The following is a 16,147-nucleotide window of genomic DNA, read 5'->3' as shown; positions in this document are numbered from 1 at the left end:
CAGCTGGTGGATCTGTGTGACTGTGTTACCGGGCTGTGAGCTCCTCTGTCTTGCAGGTAAACATGGGGCTTTTTCCTTGGTCATGGAGTTGTTGTTAATTAATTCACTTCTTAGTGCTCACTCTTACCAAGCAAGCATTGCATTGCATTATAAAACAACACAGGTTGTCAAGTACGACAGACAAACAAAAATACAAAATGCGTCATTGGACAGATACAGTAAACATCATAAACAATAATAAACTGAATGAAGCAAAAACGCAAAAAGAGAAATTTCACTCCGATACTGGGAATCGAACCCAGGGCTGCTCGGATCATTAATGAGAGCGAGCGATGTTAGCCACTACACCATATCGGATATGTCTTTCTTGAAAGGTTCCGGCGTAATTGATAGCTGTAAGCCGTACCCCTCACGCTAAGTGCGGAAAGCATCAAGCTAACACTGAAGTCTTCCTCCAGTGTAAGCATCCACAACGACAACCCGAGGCTATTGTGTGTGCTCTGACGCTGCTTGACATCTGATTTATAGATGTGAGCGCATATCCTCCAGACTTGTCATCAGTAAGACGGCTAATACAGCAACTCGACAGACATAGTTAAAAGAGTAGAGCAATTCTTGATAAAAGCCGATCACCCGAGCGACGGGCCGGCGCCATTGGCGATGAAGCGATCCAACCAACCCAAAACTCCACCAGGACCTGTATGCCTGCCCTATGTAAAGCGACTACTAGTCTAGTCGTGTGTAACGAACCAAAACGAATGCCCAGAGGTATCTTATCCGTAATTAATCCCATACCCAAAAGAATAGACCCCAATACAATCCCATTATATCGCATCACTAGACCCAGACCACGACCGCACCCCAATCTCATCTGCTCCGTCGTCCGGAATAGGGTCGCCCATATCCATAATACCATACATGTCCCATGATAAAAAGTTTTGCAAGTCGTCAAGATCGAGTGCCTCAAACATTGGCTGAATCGGGCCACCCCACTTGGTTTGGACGGGCGGTGGTTGCGGCAGTGCTGTCGGTACCGGCTGTTCATGCTGAAGTCCGGATCGTGATGAAGCTAGGCCGTCCTGACTGAGGCCAACAAGCTGCTGCGCTGCATTGTTCCGATCCCAGGTACCGGAGCTCGGGCTTTCGGCAGACCAGCTTAGTCCCCGGACGCCACTTGCACGATCAGCGGCTCGCCTCGTTGCAATACCCGTCCGTGCAAGCGAATGAAGAGAAATAGACGGAAGCATGAACTCTGGAGTGCCTTGTACGGGGCTGACCGACACAGGTGTAGATCTGTAAGATACGGTGTTAGCCAAGCGTACATGACAAACGGCGAACGACCCGACGGTCCGATATATACTTACTTTTCACCCTCCTGAGTTTCGGAGCGGGCTTCCGACAGTATTCTGCTAACAAGATCATCTCGATTAGAGGTTTGCCGAATCTTGGTCAGCCATCTATCAATTGTATTTGACTATAGGCACAGTTAGCAGGAGACGATTATTCGAGAACATTTCTGGAAGCTCACAAGTGACTGCGCAATCGGAAACAGGGCAGACATCATCCGGAGAACCCGACGATTGCTTTCAACAGCGTTGATGGCATCGCCCAGTTTTGATTGGGCATCGGGCCTGTTCGGGTCGAGCAAACGCGCAACGTAGTACAGCATCACCCTGCTGCTATCATATACAAAGTAGGGAAGCAGGCTGTCGGATAAGAGATTCGCTCCGTGATCGGCAGCCTCAGCCAAGATGTCGGCTATCTGCTGCGCATGATGATAGCAGTTGGCCTGTGCGGATTGAAGAAATTCGTGGTGCTCCGGCGGAACAACGAGAGGTTTGGGCAGCTTGAATAGGTCTGGCATAGACAGCTTATACAGCTCCAAGTAGTTGTGGTGATATGTACAGTGTATCAAGACCAATGCTCCTAGTTGATTTGAATCCAGTCGTGCATAAATGGTTTCCATCGAGTATTCGACAAATTCCGGAAGTTCTCGCTGCCACAGACGAAGATCGGCGTCGAGGGCAGCGAACGGCGATTCGGGGAGCCAAGGTGGAGGATTGGAGTCTAGCTGATTTACATATCTGTGATAGTAATTAGAATGAGAAGACGGCCAAAAGACAACTGTTGGCAGGATCAAGAAGGCCATACCTCACGATTCGCTTCCAGAGCGCCACCACTCGGATGTAGTATGCCATGATGCCCATGTTTGCTGATGGCTTTCTCGGCACCACAGAGGGTGGCAGGAACTGGAGGACATGACCCACGCCGAGGGTTTCTGTCACTGAGGCTATTCGTAGCCCGAAATTCCTCTCGTTGCAAGGCAGTTGGATCTTGATGTCGTTTTCGCGGAGAAGAGTTAGTTGATCGATGCCACTGCCAGCCCACGCATCAAGGACATAGCACGCCCACATGAGCCTTCGACGACTCTCCCTGGTGACGACTGATGGAGCGGATTCGCTGGAATCGGTACAGAGGACATCGGGGGATGCCTCGACATTGATTTTGAGAGCATGGGCCATGCGGACGGCAAGGCCACTAAGCATCAAGGCATGGGAGTATTCTCCAAGTCGGAAGTGAAAGTCATGAAGTAATATGGCAACCTTGGGAATGGTGAGCAATGATCATTAGGGTTGGGAGCTGAAGCTCAAATTGCTTACCATGAGCCTTTGGACGGATATCTTTCCAAAGTTGGTCAGGATGAGAAACTCGGCCCTCTTGGCCCACTCATTGCCGGCAAGGCGGATGAAGCTAGACGCAGAGGTGTGGTGCTCGTTTTGGTTCAAGACGTAGAATCTATTCACAGTATGTTAGTATGTTACTGCACTCTCCACAAGATAGATGGCCACTCACTTTGCTCCATGGGCGCATATAATGTGCAGCAGCGCCGACTCATCATCGCTAGTGAAGCCCTTATCAAGCTGGCGCATGAATGATGGCTTATGGACAAAGGCGAAGCATCGGATGGGATGGACATTGGCAAAGTATTGCTCCACCACACGGCGCAGGTTACGGCCAGTAGGAAGACTCGGTGAGACAAGCCTGAAGAATCGTGTGTGAGCAGGAGACTGTCTGCATCAAATCATGCCACCAAACCAGTACATACCATGATAATATATCGGAACCAGAGGGCTCAATAGACGCAACGCTCTGAGCGCTGCCAAGGGGCTTCTTCGACCCCGAGATCTCGCCCAGCTTCAGCGGCTCAGCAGAGCCAATGCTCGTCATGGGGGTATCGTCCTGAGCATCGACCTCGTCGCTGGCCTCGAGCATGGCAATGGCGAGCTCCCGCGACTTGCTGCGGCTACCTTCGGTCGACGCCGTCCTGGATCCGCGGTCGAGGTTTCGCGCCCATCGCGGGGCCGAACCGCCGTCGTAGACGCACTCGGTCTTCTTGGCGGTGCATCGCGAGCACTTCGGGCGGTCGCCGTTGCATTTGGTCTTGGAGAGGCGACAGCTCTTACATGAGCGATAGGTGCGGATCTTCCTTAGGGACATGGGCGTTGCTCGGCCGGCGGCGAGGCCATTGTCGCCGACGCAGTCGAGCTGGAGGCGCTCGCAGTTGCGACATCCGTTTGGCCTGCCATCGCATTTGACCTGCAGAAGAAAAGAAAAAGAGGTGAGAAGCTGTCAATATGATATGATATGAGGAGCTGGATGGAAGAGAGAAGAGTTGAAGTGGGCCAAGCTTGGTAAGGCCGGGAGAATAGCAGCAGTAGTAGGTAGCTGTAGTAGTAGCAAATAGCAGGCATTTTAGCACTCACCTTGCGCGCTCTGCACACCCGACAGCCCATCGTTGCAAAATCGCACAACCAGGGCCACCAAAAAATTGCAAAAAAATCCAGCAGTCCAGCCCAACACCAGCGATGCCAGAATCCCAGCACTCGAAGATGGTGAAAAGAAGGCAAAGCCAGCATCGCCAGGCGACCAGCCGGCCGTCCAGAGTTTGGGGCCCTTGAGCCCTGCCCGAGGGACCGATGGGCGCTAGTGCGGGTGACGTGCTCGGGCGCCTCCAAGACGTTTTTTGCCCATGACCCATTGCGCGATCGCCCACTGGCCCTATCAGACCAGCCAGTAATTACGTCTTTTCCCGCCGTGATTCTTGCATTCTGAAGGTACTGCCCGGTACTGCTGATTTTGCGGCGGACGACAGTGAAGAGACATGTACTGGCAACGGAAAAAGGGGAGCTCGCGTGATACCAAGCCTGACTGACAACTTCAGGGGGGCTTCCTTCACTGGACAGCGCTGAGGGAGCTCGAGGTACAAGCAGCCGGTGTACCCTCGGGCGGCTCCTCGGTGAGCTCCCGCCGTTAAATCGCTGGCGTCTCGGCCACTTTTGACAGCGGAGGTACCGCCTGCGCGGCCTTTCGGAGGTACCTTTGCAGCAGATCTTGACCCTTCAAAAACGCGTCACCGTTAATTCGAATGGCGACAATGCCGACGTCCGGTTGACTGGCGGCATTCGCGGCGAAATCTTTATCTTGCGTTTATTACTTGCTGCTTTTCTACCGGAATTCTGGCTGATTTACTTTATCCAATCCCTTTCCATTGATGCGATGTTCGTAGTTTCGGTAGAGTAATGGGGTTGCCATATATCATATACTCGTACACATTCAATCAAAGACAGTTCCGATCTCCGTGACACTTACATAAACTACACACTCCCAGACAAGCCAGTGCAGATCTGACTCAATTCTAGCTTCCCCCCTCATCGTTATCATAATCACACCCAGTGTTACCAGTATCCATCCAACAGATTGCAAGCCACATCGCTACCATCTCCATTCCTGATGTAATCCTTATGCATCTTCGCCAAGCATCGCACACCATCTCCCCCTCCAGCGAATGACCTCCCATGTACGAACCCTAATTGGTAACCATGAACTCTTAGCAGCGTGACGCTTGTACCACCTCGTCGGATACATAAACTAACTGCCGAGCTTTAGTCTCGGATCCTGTGCGATATGTCTCACGGAGACGCTTAGACAGTGTCTCGGAGCTTAAAGTGCGTTGTCTGCCGCATATTTCGTCGATACTGATAAGACATGAAGAGACTCCTCTACGGAGCACGGACCCGAGCACTTTTACGATTATATTATGCCATCCATACCTCTTCTTCAAAGCAGCTCATGTGCTTCCGACTTGAAAGCTTAACTTACTAGGAGTTCAGTGGCACCCGAACGTCATAGGGAGAGATAAGCAGCCACTCTAAGTGGAAGACCGGATCAGCAGCCTCCACCTACCGACGCCTTCATATTACCCACGGAGATACATAAAAGGTATTATATGCCTTCTTTAAACAGCTATCATCTGCCGTTGAGTTATCAACGGGATGATACCAGTGGTTCGGATGCGACTCGTGTAAAGAAGCTACACCGACAGCCCGCAAGCTCGCCCGGAGCCTCGGCGAACTCGCCGCAACTTTCGGTGCTATCGGCCGATATCCCGCCATTGAATGCTCTCCCATCTTCACTTCAACAGCAACCAGCAAACCAAGAAAGTAGATTCTTGCTCCTCACAAAAAATGAACAAGCTGAAATTGTCCTTAAAGTTTGAATTGATTAATGAAGAGAAGAAAAATATGCTTAATTTCAATGTAACGACGTCGAATTCACTTGCATTCGAGCCGATACAAGTCCCACGCAGTCACCGACGCTCCATCGAATCCGCACCGACATCCGAAAATCGTCTGATTCAACCAAACACGAAAAAATATATGCATTTTTTTAAAACTAAATATTTACCAAACGCCCAGCCTGACAAGGGGCCGCCCATTTTTTAAAATATCCTCACATTATTCCTCTCCCCCCGTCTAATCTACTCCTCCATCTCCTCATCCTCTGCCGCCGCAGCCGCAGCCTCAGCCTCCTTTCTAGACTTGAATCCAGATGCCCACTCCTGCGCCTTGGCCATGACCTTGTCCTTGCCCTTGGCATCCAGCTTCTCCTCCCAAGCGGCCCATCTGCGGAACCACTTCTCCGCCTGCTGTGGCTTCAGGCCCTTGACCCTCGTTCTCCGCTCAAACACGTCTCTCACGGCGGTGTAGTCGGCGCTGGAGCTGGCGATGCCGATTTCAAGGTCGAGCAGCTGGTTCCAGAGATCGCCCTTCTTGGGGAAGGCGGCGAGCAGACCTTCAAACATGGTACGGCCGCGCTCGGGCTCGCCGTTGGGCGAGCGGAACTCGAGGGCGGCGAAGCGGCTGACAATGTTTTGTCCGTTGTGGCTGTCCAGCTGTTGGGTGGCTCTCGGGAGGAGAGCTCGGGCACGAGCCGGCTCGTTCTTGGTGACGTGTAAAAAGTGTGCGTAGTTGGTCCAGACGCTGGGCGCCTTGGCACCAAACTTCTTCAGCATGGCCTCAAACAGCTCATCGGCCGCCTATGATAGAGTTTAGTAGATATTCTTTGATAGTTAAGGGGGAAGTAGTAGTTCTTACCTTGAGCTTCTCCGATTGGATGTAGATACTGGCCAGTCGCTCGTACACTTCCTGCTCGTCATTGTACTGGCAGGCTCGCTTGAATACGTCTTCAACCGTTTGCTTGCTGCCGTAGGCCACCTCCAAGTTGAGATACGCAACCCAGACGTTGAGCTTCTCAGTCTCCTCCCGAATGTTGATGCTCTTGATGGCTCTCTCGGCAATCTCACGTGCCTTGGGCAGCTCGCTGACCTGCATCTGGAAAGCCATGTATGCAATCCACAGCTCAGATGAATCTGGCTGTCCCAGGAGCAGTCGCTCGTAGTCGCTGGAGGTCTGAGGTCCGTGGGCATCAAGCTCGGCCGTTCGGTCGACCTGAGCCTCGCCCTTCTTCTTCCGCTTCTTCTTCTTGTCTGCCTGCTCGGCTTGAGAATCATTTTCTGATTCTGAACCTGATTCGTCGAATGGATTTGTTGACCATGTTGACTTTTTACCTCCACCCAGGCCACCAGTCTTCTTCGCAGCGGCAGCGTCCTCCATCTCCTCATCACTATCCTCAGCTGCCTCCTCCTCATCTTCATCATCTTCGTCCTCTTCATCCTCATCCTCATCGTCAGAGTCGCCCTGGTTGTCCGTGCCGAGAATCTTCAGCAAGGCCTCCTCATCCAGATCCATGCCTTCCTCGTCATCGTCATCCTCGCCATCGAGCGCTGCACCGGCCTCAGAATCAGAATCCATGTCAGTGTCCTCATCTTCGAAGAAAGATGGCTTCAGGCCAAAGCTGATTTTCCTCTTGGTGACATCAACCTCCAAAACCCTGGCTTTCACTTTGTCGCCCTCCTTGTATAGTTTTGTGGCATCCTTTACGGCATTGTCAGCCATTTGGCTTCGGTGGCAGAGACCGCTCACGTTGGCCGAGTTGTCAATAAGGATGAAAGCACCAAACTCCTCAACCTTGCGGACAACACCAGTGACAATCTGGCCCTCCTTAATATCATTATAGCCGATGGGGGGAGTGTAATCCTCATCGACAACGGAAGACTTCAGACTAAGCTCGAGCTGGCCTGTGGCGGCGTCGAGAGAAATGACACGGCCCTTTACCAGCTGATCAATCTGGAAGCTGTCCTTCCACTCTTTCAAGAATCGGTCAGAAAGGTTCGAGATCTTGACAAAGGCAGTCACTTGGCCTCCCAGCAAGACAAAGAGACCCTTGTCGGCGACATTCTTGACGAATCCTCGGACAATATCACCCGTGGCAAGCTGTGAAATTTTGCTAATTTCCTTGTCTGCAACAGGCAACGTAGAGCTCATGATTCGCGAGGGTCGCATGGAAAGGCGGATTCTCTTGTTGCTGGGGTCGACATCAACAATTGAAACACGGACAATGTCGCCCTTCTTGTATTTAAGTGTGTCGACGCTGCCATAGTCATCTACCATATCGGGAAGATGGACTGGGCCGGAGACGGTTTCACTCAGCTTCACGAGGACTTGTCGTTCGTTGACCTTGGTGATCTTGCCGGGCAGGATCATGTTCTGCTTCAGCGAAGCCCAAGTTATGGCTTCGGAAGCATTGGGTGATCGAGCAGACAGATCGAGACGGTTGTTTTTAGCGTCAACCGACGTCACTCTTGCTTTGAGGGCTGATCCGATTGGGAAGTTGGCCTCCAAGTCATTTAGCAGAGACAGGTCATCCGAGGCCTCCATGATGGAAATGCGGCCGCGAACATTGGGAGAAAGATTAACCCAAAGATACTGAGACGTAACATTATTGACAAAGGCAATGTGAGTGTCGCCAACTTTCAGGTCGTCAAAAGATATCGGCTTGGGGGCTTCGCTGCTCAGATCGCTGGGCTTGGTGGTGAGTTCCATGACCGAGTGAGCAGACCTGTGAGAAAAGGGCAAGAAACGATGGTCCTTGGCGTCGTGAACTCCAAGAATCTTGACACGGAGAATCTGCTTTTTGTTGAACTTGTCGAGAGGATCCTTGGGATCGACAATGTCCTCCCATTTGTCGAAAATCTGAGAAACGTCAATGCGGCCCTGAATCTCGCTGTCCACCAATTGGACGTTCAGCTGGGTGTCTTTGATGGATGTGACTCGGGCCTGGGCTGTGCTGCCAAACGTAAGGCCATCTTCTGGGGCCGGAGCCTTGTTAGAAGCTTTAGGCTTGCTGGTCGTAGCCTCGGGCACAGGTGAGTCGGCGGGTGCAACCAAGATGCGTTTCAGATCCGGAATGGTCGAGATGATTCTCACTTCGATAGACTCGAACTTGCGCAGGCCAAAGTCAGGCTGCGATTGAGCCTCGGCCGACAGTTTTCCTCTCGGCAGCAGTGCGTTGAGACTTCCGGCGAACTGAACAAACACAGCTGTAACCGTAATGTTTCGTACAAAGCCCTGGACGACGGCGCCCACCTTCGCATCGTGGAAGCTCTTGAGAAGGTTGTTATCCTGTGAAGCCTTGACCAAGCTGGGTTTCTGGGTGAGAGTAATGGCTCGTCGGTTTTCGTTCTTCTCGAGAACCATAAGGTTTGATAGGGTCTGTCCGGCCGAGATTCGCTTCCAGGCGTACTGGTTCTTTGAGGATGATTTGTCGGTAAGGTGGCCGACCGGTAGAATGGCCTTCAGTTGACTGTCGACAAGCTCCACGAAAATCTGATCCTCGGTCTTTTGAGTCACCTTGGCTGATACAATATCGCCCAGCTTCAGGTTTTTGAGAGCGGTTTGCTTCTCCAGTCCGAACGCGCCGGGGTCTTTGCAAGACACAATGAGTCTTCTGGCTTCCGGATCAACCTCAAGAGCATGCACACTAACAACCTGTCCGGCTCGGAAGTGCTCCATAGGATCACGAATGTATGCTTCACTCATTTCCGACACTGGAAGGAATCCCTTTAGCCTTCCGTAGAACTGAATATGAGCACCATTCTGCTGCACCTTAACAATCGTTCCGAGTGTCTGCATTCCGATCTTGACATCGTCATAAGACTTGATGGTGGGTGCCTCGGAATTGACCAGCGTCTTCTTGAGTGTGAGACGCATTTGCCTCTTGACATAGTTGACAGAGAGAACACGAGCCTTGACCTTCATGCCCTCACGGAATTTCTTCTCGGGGTGCTGAAGACGGATATCGGACAGATGGGTCTCGGAAACAAATCCACTGATGCCATCCGCAATCTTGATAATGAGTCCTGTAACACCTTGCTCCTTGATGACCAACTTCTCAATCTCACCATTGATCACAGAGCCGATGGGGATGTCTTCAAGGCGGATGTATTGCTGCTCAAGGAGAGATTTCGCAAATGAGATGCTGAAGAGACCATCCATCTCGTTGTAGCCAACAACTCGGCCGCGGTGAACGGTTCCAACCTTGAAGGGCCCGCTTGATTCGTAGAGGGCGTCGACTTTTCCATCCTTGACTCGGGAAATGTGGACGAATCCGCCCAGACCAGCAATGCCAGTATCGACGAAGAGACCAATATCGGGCTCGACGTGGCGGACTGTGCACTTTTCAACAAAAGACGAGATAGGCATCACCTCCATAGGTCGTCGCTTCTCGTCACCATCTTGGTGCTTCTGCGTCAGAGACATAATGTGAGGTAGCAGGGAGATTCCCAGCTTCGGGTCCTTGGCCGTTGGGAAGTTGCAGATAATTCTCGCTTTAACCTTGGATCCGATCTTATACTTGGCTTTGAGGTCAACATCGTTTGGCCCAATGCCCGAGTGGATCAGATCAGCAGTAGCATCGACAGTTCCCATAATCTTTCCAGCTAAACCTCTACCTTCGTTGTCCGAAACAAGAACGCTAACGATGGTACCGGGGAGATATGTGTTGATCGTGGTAGCATCGGCAGGGAAAGCTTTAGTGCTTCCCAGCTTGTCTTGCTTCAAGGAAAGCTGGGCGATCTTGTTGGAGTTCTTGCCTGTGACTTGACAGAGGAAGACTGCACCAGGCTGGAGCCTCTCTTGGTCGATGAGGGCATCAATCTCGCTGTTGGGGAGGAAACCGTTCAGATTGGGGATTCCGAGATCCATGACGCAGCCGCGTTCCTCGACACTGACAACGGAGGCCATGACAGTGCTGTTGGGTACAACATCGTCCTTTTCCAGGCCAGTGTTGGCTTCGCTAGGTCGCAGAGACAGCTCAATCTTTCTCTTTCCCTTTCCTCCAGCGGCACCGTCCATAGTCGAGACCACGTATGCTCTCACATACTGTCCAACCTTGAACATGGTTTTCAAGTTCACATCGTCTTCGTCGGACGATTCCTCCTCATCGCTCTCGCCCTCCTTTTCAGCGCCACCTTGAAGTCTGTTTGTCAATTGGGCTGAAATGGCGACGATGGAGGCATGACCAATGAGGTTGTTCGGTAATGACACCTCAAGGCTGAGGTTGCTGATCCGAGTCACCTGTCCGAGCACCAATGATCCCTTGACCAGTCTCTGTAGCATCCATTAGACATATTCTCGTCACCAATTGTTCACGTAGTAGCCGTACCTTGAAGTTCAGACTCTCAATCTTGATTGTGTCCTCCTCTGCTTTCTTCTCTGTCTTCTTGTCGCCCTTTACAGCCGACTTCTTCGTCTTCTTCTTCTGTGACTTGGCGCCCGTCTCGAATTCCTCTTCTCGAATGGCGTCGGCCTTGGCTTCCATCTGAATCTTCTTCTGCTCGAGAGGTGTGAGGACGCTGCCGCCTCCACGAGCGAACATAGGCTCTTCATCCTTCAAGACAGAGATAATTGGAGCCTTTGCGCGCTCCTCTGTCGCACCGTCCGACTCGCGATGCGCCTTGGCCGCGGGCTTCGCATCTTTGGCCGGTGCCTCTTTTTTCGACGGTCGAGCTTCTTTGAAGTTTTTGGCCGATTTGGAAGGAGGATTGCCACCAGGGGCATCCTTCCTCTTGAGGGTGCTCATTGTGGTGGTACGGCCGCAAGATGCAAAGGCAGAAACACAGCCTTTAGCATGGACGACTTTGGCTTCAAAAACAAATCTGGAGCTTCAACTTTGATTCTCGAATTTTTTTTCCCTGGCGGGACACCGATAAGAGTAGCGTGGCGATAAGGCAGGCGGTGTGGGCCTGGGAATTGCTCCGGATCCACTCCCGCCTTTCAAGCCACAGCTCAGCCGGTTGCGAGGTTTAGCGCAGGTTCCCGGCTGACAGGTGCTGGGGGGCCACTGTTGGGGCCGCTGTTAAGCCGCTACAGCCAATTCCATTCACTGTAGGTGGCGCGTGTCGTGGCGCCTCCAGGCATCGTCATCAACTGTTGGGAGTACCTGCGGAATCCGCCGAATAAAGTAGCCTCCGAAGTACCAACAAGCTCAAGCTGCCTCCAACAATCCGTCTGCCTACTTCAACCTTTCATCATCGCCGCCTAGACTGCGCGTCATCTCCATCTCTTCTATGGCCTGCCCTTCACGCTCGCAGCGTTCATGATGCCTCCTCGAAAGAGGCAACGCCCCAATCCCACTCTGCTGAGCTCGCTGAGCTTGCCAACCACAGCTCTGTCGCCTGAGACGTCACTGTCACGAGCGTCATCTGCCTCGGCGCAGCAAGCTAGCGACCAGAAAAAGCCTCCACAAGCCGAATCCAACAGCGAACGCAAGTCTTCTGATGCGTCACAAAGAGTGAAAGAGGTAAAATTCCCCCTTTTCATATATCGATGTGCGAACCCCTGGACGAACCGGTTCTTACTGGGCGACAGATCCGGAAGACCAACAGCTGGTACGCTTCGTGGTCGAAGCCCCAGAAGGCGACGGCCTCAACATCGGTTGCTCGGGAAAATATTCTCGGAGGCACCGTCAAATCAAGGAATGCGCCCGACTTTTCTCGATTTGAAGCAAAACGAAGCGAAGACGACGCGAGCATAACCGACGACGCCGACCCGGTTCTACCACCCCCTACAATATCAACCAACACCTCGAATACCTCAAATATAGACAAGAAATCAGATGCGAATAAAAGTGTGGACTCTCTACGTCTAGGAGACAAGAAACCTTCGGATACAAAACGTGCACCAGAGATGCCCTCAGCTCCAGATACGAAACCCCCTGCCGAGCAGCAGCAGAAAGCTTCAGACCCTACAGCGGCGCAAGAGCAGCAACCACCTCCAGAGGCTCCCACCGACAAAGATGGTCCAGCAACTGATGCTCCACAGAAGCAGGTTCCTTCGGCTGGCTGGTTCGGCGGCTGGTGGGCTAAGCCCGCGCCGGTTGAACCCCCTGCAAAACCTACTCCGGGCCCTGAGGAAATCAAGGAAGAAGCTACGAAGCCTGCCGAAACCATCGAGCCTGCCGAGGCAGCCCCGCCCTCAGAACCAGCGCCTCCTTCTGAACCTGTGTCACCTGAGAACGTTGCAGAAGCTCCACAAGCAACCTCTTGGTTTGGCTATTGGTATTCAACTCCTCAACCCAAAGCAAAGGCAGCTCCAAAGACACAGCCGGAACCAACCAAGGAGCAGCCAGTTCCAAAAGTACAAATGTCTCCAAAACAAGGAGCGGATACAAAACCCACGGGCCCACCAGGCGAAACGGCTGTCCCTAATGATGAACGCAAGAAAGGGTCGACCGTTTCAGTCTCACGAGCTTCGAGCAAAAAGTCCAAGATAGACCTCAACGAGGATTCAAAGGGTAAGGCTGGAGATGTGCCAGCCAAAAACACCACAGAACCTGAGCCAGAGGCAGCTCAGAGTCCTCCTCCGAAAGCGGGCTCTACTTGGGCCTTCTGGTCAAGAGACTCTCCGAACAGCAAAGGGAAGACTACCTCACCAGAATCGGGACGAATTGCTGTGATAGGAGAGGGATCTGAGGTCCAGCCATTACCTATCGCAGAGAGAAGAATCTCCGAATCGGCGACCAAAGATTCCAAAAACGACGCTACACCGCCAGAGCCGCCAGCAGGCGTCTTGTCTTGGCGCAGAAGTAAGCGAATTAGACCTATATCAATGGACCTCGAGTCTGTTCGGCCACCGTCAGCAGACAGCACAAAGTCAGCTCCCGTCGACCGACTTTCTACTACTCCTCATTCACAAGTCAGCAGTGAACAAGAGCTGCCTCCCTCAAAGCCACTGGTTAGGACAGATTCCAAGAAGAAGAAACCCGTGTCCGTAACGAAGAAGCCATCTACTGAAAGCGAAGCCACTGTAAAGGAACCACCGAATGTTCTCCTTCCTTCGTTTTCTAGCACCTATCAGATGAAAGAAAACCCCTCGATCCTACGACAGATTACGAATCTGGTGCTTCGGACTTCGCAACCACCTCCAAACCACGTTTTTCGGGTCAAGGACCCTCCGAAGATCCGCAAGGCCGTCGCCATTGGGGTTCACGGGTTTTTCCCAGCCTCATATTTGCGTCCCATGATTGGCCAACCGACGGGTACATCTTTGCGATTTGTAGGACTTGCTGCTGATGCCATTCGCAAATGGGCTGAAAGCCATGGCTGTTCTGATTGTGAGATTGAAAAGGTTGCCCTCGAAGGAGAAGGCAGAATCAATGATAGAGTGGCAAACCTGTGGAAGCTTCTTCTGAACTGGATTGAGCATATCCGCCAGGCTGATTTAGTAATTATCGCTTGTCACTCTCAGGGAGTGCCGGTCAGCATCATGCTTTTGGAGAAGCTGATTGACCTTGGTGTCCTGACAGACACTAGAATCGGTGTCTGTGCCATGGCTGGCGTGGCACTTGGCCCCTTCCCCGACTACAAGTCAAGCATACTCATGGGCTCAGCAGCTGAGTTGTGGGAGTTTGGAGATCCTCAGAGCAATAACTCGCAACGATTTGAGGCTTGTCTCAAGCGCGTTGTTGATTTTGGAGCTCGTATTACGTTCGTGGGCAGTATTGATGACCAGCTTGTTCCCATGGAGGTAGGATGAGATCGTTCCAGGTATCCGTCACACAGAAATAGCTAACATTTCTATAGTCTGCTGTATACTCGCCTGCAAACCATCCTTACATCTACCGCGCCGTTTTCATTGACGGTCGAGTACATGCTCCGGATTTCATATCGCATCTTATCGGGTTCGCACTCAAACTGCGTAATTTAGGAATATCGGATCATGGCCTCATCCGTGAGCTGTCTGCGGCCCTTGCTGGATCGCTATACTCGGGCGAAGGCCACTCACGCCTCTATTTCGATTCGGCTGTATATGATCTTGCCATCATGCACGCCCTGGAAACGACCAGCACGGCACAACCAACCCCCTGTGTGATCCCAAAGCGAGAGACGACGCCTTTGGCGTCGTCGAATCCATATGTCCTACCATGGATCATGCGAGGTCTCTTAGAAGAGGATTTCGTCAAGACGCAGCTTAGCGCTGAAACGGAAGAGCTACTGCGACAATTCGACGACTGGAAGCCAACCAACAAAGCCCTCAAGGACGTAAAGTACCGTCTCGAGGTTGTTCGTTCCAAACTATGAGTGCACGCAATACCCTCATGATTATTTTGCCATTTAATATCGCATTTACGGCGCTTCTTTTCAACGCTCTCAAGAGCTATTTTGTAGCATGACTTTAATACTATATTAGCGGCCTGTACGCGCAAGCGGCAAAAGCAGTGCATCATGGATTTGAAGATTAGCGAAGCATTTTTATTTAGTTTGGGGTTCTAGGTTCTAGAAAGTGAATTTATTTGGCTTTTTGGGTGTCTCATGTGATGAAAGCAGAATGAGAAGTGCTGGCTGAGTTATACATGACGAGGACACCAAGACTGTTGGTATACAGTAGCTACTTTTGCCTCAAACAAATTGGTAACTTGCATCTATATACTAAATTTGGGATAGATACGTCGGTAGTGGGCTCCGGAAATAGAGATAAACGTTCTTGAACAACACTTGTGGAGGGCCACAGCATATCTCAGAGAGCATCGAGTGACCAAAAGCAATGCCACACGGTCACTTAAAGGGGCGAGATCTAGACAAAAAAATCCTCGAGGATTTTAACGATCCTTCGAGCGCCGACCAAGTGCTGATACTATTGGAGGTATCAACTGAGACCAGCAGCTGTGGTCTCAATGAGACTTGACAGACAGCGTGGCATAACCAATCACGGCTTCTTATACCAGAATAGTACTGAGACAGTTTCACATCGGGTTGCTATGCTGCGGCTGATCTAGAGGAGAGGAAGGGGCAAACGGATAATTCGGCATGAGTTGTTGCCTCCCTTTGAATGTATAGTTTAGGATTTAATAAGGTTATCTCTATGTCTACTTAAGGAGAGCGTTTCCCACGATTAATTCTTTCCTCAACATACAGTTCATAGCCAATCATACACTCTCAATCTCTTTGAACTTTACCACCATGAAGACATTTATGCAAACTACGGCAGTAACATTGCTACAAGCTGGCCTGTAAGCAAACTTACCTAAAGTCTCCTGCGACTCCTCTTAATCTCCTTCAAAGTTGCATGGGCCTTCTTGGTGTACCTATAGACTACCCAGAAGGCTGTCCGATCGCCACTATCCCAGCAACATGCCCTCTCATCGACCTTAAGCACTGTGGCCCTCACCCAAATTGCGAGCTGCTCAAGATTGTTACGAAGCCTTGTGATTGCCCGGCTGCCACGCCGACGGTGTTGGCGCCATGTCCAACTTGTCAGAGGGGTTGTGGGACGATTTATAGGACGGTGACTGCTGAATGTACACAGACTGCGGCTTAAATGCAAGGGATGGCTGTCAAAATGAGAGAGTTACGTGCTCTATTTCTGCACAATATAGGGGATGGAAGCACATTGGTGAGGAGATTGAAATG

At 51.6% G+C, this 16,147-nt stretch overlaps 4 protein-coding genes and 1 non-coding gene across 5 annotated transcripts; 2 read left to right on the top strand and 3 right to left on the bottom strand.

The window, feature by feature from the left end:
* Positions 1-277: 277 nt before the first annotated feature.
* On the bottom strand, positions 278-357 carry M431DRAFT_t115. The gene has a single exon. It is a non-coding gene; the product is annotated as a tRNA-Glu (tRNA).
* Positions 358-824: 467 nt separating this feature from the next.
* Positions 825-3,794, bottom strand: M431DRAFT_87530 (hypothetical protein; the record flags this gene model as incomplete). The annotated part of the gene is made up of 8 exons (XM_024923807.1): positions 825-1,293; positions 1,365-1,474; positions 1,529-2,084; positions 2,152-2,603; positions 2,661-2,796; positions 2,854-3,042; positions 3,107-3,627; positions 3,765-3,794. 8 exons carry the CDS (start codon positions 3,792-3,794, stop codon positions 825-827), a joined length of 2,463 nt encoding a protein of 820 aa, XP_024774009.1.
* A 1,883-nt stretch (positions 3,795-5,677) lies between these two features.
* M431DRAFT_17661 (hypothetical protein) lies at positions 5,678-11,389 on the bottom strand. Its single transcript, XM_024913079.1, has 3 exons — positions 10,903-11,389; positions 6,435-10,847; positions 5,678-6,376 (listed from the first exon to the last, which is right to left on the bottom strand). Exons 1-3 carry the CDS (start codon positions 11,317-11,319, stop codon positions 5,819-5,821), a joined length of 5,388 nt encoding a protein of 1,795 aa, XP_024774008.1. The 5' UTR covers positions 11,320-11,389; the 3' UTR covers positions 5,678-5,818.
* A 449-nt stretch (positions 11,390-11,838) lies between these two features.
* On the top strand, positions 11,839-14,818 carry M431DRAFT_483121 (hypothetical protein; the record flags this gene model as incomplete). The annotated part of the gene is made up of 3 exons (XM_024916095.1): positions 11,839-12,039; positions 12,108-14,264; positions 14,321-14,818. 3 exons carry the CDS (start codon positions 11,839-11,841, stop codon positions 14,816-14,818), a joined length of 2,856 nt encoding a protein of 951 aa, XP_024774007.1.
* An 879-nt stretch (positions 14,819-15,697) lies between these two features.
* Positions 15,698-16,055, top strand: M431DRAFT_496268 (hypothetical protein; the record flags this gene model as incomplete). The annotated part of the gene is made up of 2 exons (XM_024917473.1): positions 15,698-15,747; positions 15,800-16,055. 2 exons carry the CDS (start codon positions 15,698-15,700, stop codon positions 16,053-16,055), a joined length of 306 nt encoding a protein of 101 aa, XP_024774006.1.
* Between the last annotated feature and the right edge of the window lie 92 nt (positions 16,056-16,147).

This window comes from Trichoderma harzianum, assembly GCF_003025095.1.
Source record: "Trichoderma harzianum CBS 226.95 unplaced genomic scaffold M431scaffold_7, whole genome shotgun sequence".
NCBI lineage: Eukaryota > Fungi > Ascomycota > Sordariomycetes > Hypocreales > Hypocreaceae > Trichoderma > Trichoderma harzianum.
This window is presented reverse-complemented; position numbering and strand designations above follow the sequence as displayed.